The sequence below is a fragment of the Hipposideros armiger genome, unplaced genomic scaffold (genome assembly GCF_001890085.2).
Source record: "Hipposideros armiger isolate ML-2016 unplaced genomic scaffold, ASM189008v1 scaffold_3, whole genome shotgun sequence".
Lineage (NCBI taxonomy): Eukaryota > Metazoa > Chordata > Mammalia > Chiroptera > Hipposideridae > Hipposideros > Hipposideros armiger.
Genome location: NW_017731353.1, coordinates 9,502,546 through 9,506,420, shown reverse-complemented (window position 1 = coordinate 9,506,420; position 3,875 = coordinate 9,502,546). Strand labels below are relative to the sequence as shown.

General features: G+C 58.3%; 1 protein-coding gene across 4 annotated transcripts in view; it reads left to right on the top strand.

Moving 5' to 3' along the window:
* Positions 1 to 3,875, top strand: part of PNPLA7 (patatin like domain 7, lysophospholipase) — an 87,330-nt gene that overhangs the window by 25,006 nt on the left and 58,449 nt on the right. For 3 of the 4 annotated variants that reach the window (XM_019641175.1, XM_019641161.1, XM_019641184.1), the window contains 4 exons: positions 1,379 to 1,507; positions 1,832 to 1,912; positions 2,674 to 2,782; positions 3,348 to 3,491. In XM_019641175.1, the coding sequence (XP_019496720.1) occupies positions 1,379 to 1,507; positions 1,832 to 1,912; positions 2,674 to 2,782; positions 3,348 to 3,491 (463 nt within the window). The remainder of the gene's footprint in view (positions 1 to 1,378; positions 1,508 to 1,831; positions 1,913 to 2,673; positions 2,783 to 3,347; positions 3,492 to 3,875) is intronic. The other variant, XM_019641168.1, reaches the window with a different exon arrangement.

Here is a 3,875-nt window from a genome sequence, read left to right as displayed (position 1 = left end):
CCTGAAAAAACACAATGTTCCCCTTCCCCAATTCCCCAATTTAAAAAATCTTTAAAAAAACCCAAAAAAACTTCAAAAAAAACAAAAAGCGGAAGGACTTACACTGCCTTGTTCAAGTCGTACCACAAGGCCCCAGTGACCAGGATCGTGCCATGGTGACACGCAGGTCCCCTGGTCACCAACAAGTGCGAAGGTCACCATGGGAGAGACAGTCTTCTCGGCACCTTGCCCACACCTCACAGTAACTCAAGGTGGGTCGTAGCCTACATGCCCAGATTTCCTAGATCTGACACACAAAGCATGATTTGTGAAAGAGAAAGATTGATGAATTAGAGTTCACCCAAATTAACAACTTCCAGTCTGTGGAAGACACTGGTGAAAGAATGAAAAGTCAGCCCACAGGCTGGGAGAGTGTTCGCAAAGCACCCATCTGATACAGGGCTTGTATCCAGAGTATGCAACAAAATCTCAAAACTCCACATTAAGAAAACAGGCAACCCAACAAACAATAGACGGTGAGCGGACGCTTCAACGCAGGTGACAACGGCGTCAGGAGAGCACACAGCAGACGCCCTAAGCAGTCATTTGGGAAGTGAAGGGTGAGACCATCTGGCTACCGCAGCCCAGTGAGGATGGCCGATGGAATCGAGGCCAAGGACTGAGCTGAGTCTGCAGCCCCTTCGGGTCCCCAAGGTCAGGGGCGCCCTGCCATCCACGCCCATGTGGGTCTTCCCACGTCGCCAGCCCCATCCGGAGGCACCGTGGTGCTGCCAACCCTCAGGGACGTGCATGGTTGAGAGGTGACAGTGCAGGTGCGGTGTGTGTGCATGTCATTGCTGGTGGGATGCAAAGTTGTCAGCCACTGGGGACAGAGCTTGGTGGCTTCTCAAAACCTGTGACCCAGATGTGCCACTGCTGGATGTCCCTCAAAGGGAAAGAAAACTGTTCACACAGACCCTGTGAGTGTCCATGGCAGCCTGACTCCCAAGCGCCCCACACCAGAAACGGCCAGCTGTCCTGCAGCTGCTGGACGGAGGAGGAAGCCGAGGCGTCCAGCAGCCAGCAGGGTGCACGTGGGGTGGGTCTCAGGTGCACGGTCACAGTTACAAGACCCAGACCCTCTGTGAGACCCTGTATGTGATACTGTGACAAAGGCAGAGCCGTCGGGACAACACAGAGCTGGCTGGTTGCTGTGTGGGTGGCGACAGTGAGGCCACTGCCTGGTCCTCAGCAGCGAGGCTCACCCTGGGGTCACTTGGCAGGTGGTCCCAGCCCCAGATGGCCTTGTGGGAGGCCCACGTGGGCGGGAGCAGGGACTTGGGGAGCCGGGTAACGAGCCCTGATGGCTGGGAACAGACTGATGTGCCTGTCATTGCAGGGCCACACCGCACCCTACAAAACTGTGTCTGCCCGCGCTGCTGTCCCATCCACCGTCCTCCGGCTCCCAGCCCTGGCTTTTCAAGGAGTCTTTGAGAAATATCCCGAAACCCTGGTGAGGGTGGTGCAGGTGAGTCGCTTCTGCAAGGCCGCCTTTCCAGCTGCACGGCGTCCCCTCCGGCGTTCCCGAGCTGGCAGTGTGGCTTCTGGGCGGGGGCAAGAAGGATGGGATGCTGGACAGTCTGTAGCGTGTACTTTACAGAAAGTGAGTGTCGTCACCTCCCAGCGGCCTCCGTGTCTCCCCCCCACACACACAGAGTTACTTTAATTTAAACTTCTCGCTTTGGAGTAATTCTGGTTTACAGAGAACTTACAGAAACAGTGCGGAGCGTATGCCCCTACTGCTGACGTCTCAGGTGACCAATGACGTCAGACTGGGCTCCGTCTCTCGCAGATCATCATGGTCCGGCTACAGAGGGTCACCTTCCTGGCGCTCCATCACTACCTGGGCCTCACCGCCGAGCTCTTCAACCCCGTGAGTGCCCTGCGGTCCAGGAGCTTGTGCCAGTGCTGGGGGCTGAACGCTCCAGCCGCCCACAGGCTGGGGGGGTATTCTCCCAGGTGCCACAGCCCCTCCCTTCTGGATACTTGCTGCCCGTCTGCCAGTGATCTGTCTGTCCCTGTGCCTCCAATCCAGGAGAGTCTGCAGTTTGGCCTCTGTGTGGCTCTGGTCACCTGGCACACATCCCTGGAGGCTGTCGCCTCCTGTCCCCTGGGGTCCCTCAACCCTCCTTTGAGCCAGTGGCAGTGAGATGGGATAAGCTGTCCCATTCCAGAGTCCTTGTGAGAAGCAGACGGGCCAGCGATGACCTGCACTGGCCCCGTAGCCTGAGGAGCACCTGGTCCCTTGTGAGAAGGAGATGGCACAGCGGCCGTCTCCGAGCCAGCGCTCATTGTCAATATGCCCCTTGTTTGCTGATAGCTAGGTTTGTCGTCCTCCTTTGCTGATGTCTCAGGCAGATCCTCTCGCTCTCTATGTTGTTTTTCACTGCAATGAGGAGGACTGAAGGCTCCTGGCAGTCCTGACCTCTGCTGAGACCGGCTGGAATTGCTGGGACAAAAGCCAGCTGGGTCTCTGTTGCCTGAAGCCAGCGGCCCTCCTCGTAGTGTCTGGTGTCCTAGTTGGTCACGACCCCTCCATTTCGTAACGTGGCTTTTCCTTGAGGGTTCCATGCTCCTCACCCAGAGCCTCAGCCCAGGACGCCTGGGACAGTCCACTTCCTTCTCCCGTCCCAGGAGAGCCAAGCCATCCCCCTCGTGTCTGTGGCCAGTGTGGCTACCAGCAAGGCCAAGCGGCATATGGGCTGTGGCCCCGAGGAGCGGCCCCAGGAGTACCATGACCCAGGTACGTGCCAGAATGAGAACTTGGCTCCTGGAAGAGCTATTCAGGTTCTGAGCTCTGAGCGCTCAAGAGGGGCCTTGATTTAGGGCAAGAAACTGTCCATTGAGGCCTCTCAGCCAGGAGTCACCTCCAGGTGACATGTGGCCTGGAGCCACTCTTAACAGCTTTGTAAACATGTGGGTGACAGGATGTGAAGCTCGGTGAAGCCACATTGCTCAGGGTCCTTCCTGCGAGCTCATGTGGGTTCACTCACTGAGTCTCCGGTGGGCGCTGAAACTTGCCAGGCTCACCCAGCAGAGCTCAGGGCCACCTCAACTGAGACGGGCACCGAGAACAGGATGCCAGGCGTCCTCCTGGGCAGAGTTCCCCTTGAGGCACTCGGCCAGCAACATGGGACTGGTCAGTTCAGGGACAGAGCAGGGCCTGAGTCGGAGGCTGGCCCTTGCTCACCTGTCACCTGGGCAGATGGACACAGGTACAGGTGATAAAGGCGTGGCCTGAGGGGGCAGGCGTGCGTTTTGTGTCACTGTGGAGACAGAAGCCTCGTCTCACGCCCATCCCCTCCCAGCAGAGTGTGGGGGCGGCCGTGCGTTGGCCCCCGGGCCTCTGCTGAAGAGGAGCTACTCGGTCCCACTGCCCTCCGTCCACGGAGAGATCTCAGACGAGCTTGGCAAGGCCCAGGCTAGAGACCAAGCCCCTCCGGCCCCATCAGGTAAAGGACCCCCCTCCCCCGCCACAGGTGTGTACAGGTGGGAAGCCCTGGGGCCCAAGGACCCTGCACCTGCTCTCAGCTCCGCCTGACCCAGTGGTGGGTGGGCGTCCTGTTGCCCTGAGCGTCCTGTGGGCCCCTCCACACCGGCCCTGGCATCCCCCCTGGCGCCACCCTTTGTCCCCATGCTGGGCTGTGCCCACCAGCCTGCGGACACAGTTTTCCCAGGCCCCTTGGCCATCACCTCCTTTGCTGTCACTGGTGACAGCTCACCCTTACTCTGTGCAGTGACAATTTACCCAGCACCATTCACAAAACAGTCTTTATTTCCCTGTTGCTTTTTTTGTGCCACCTTCATTAGGCATCAAGTTTCTGAATCTACGTGAA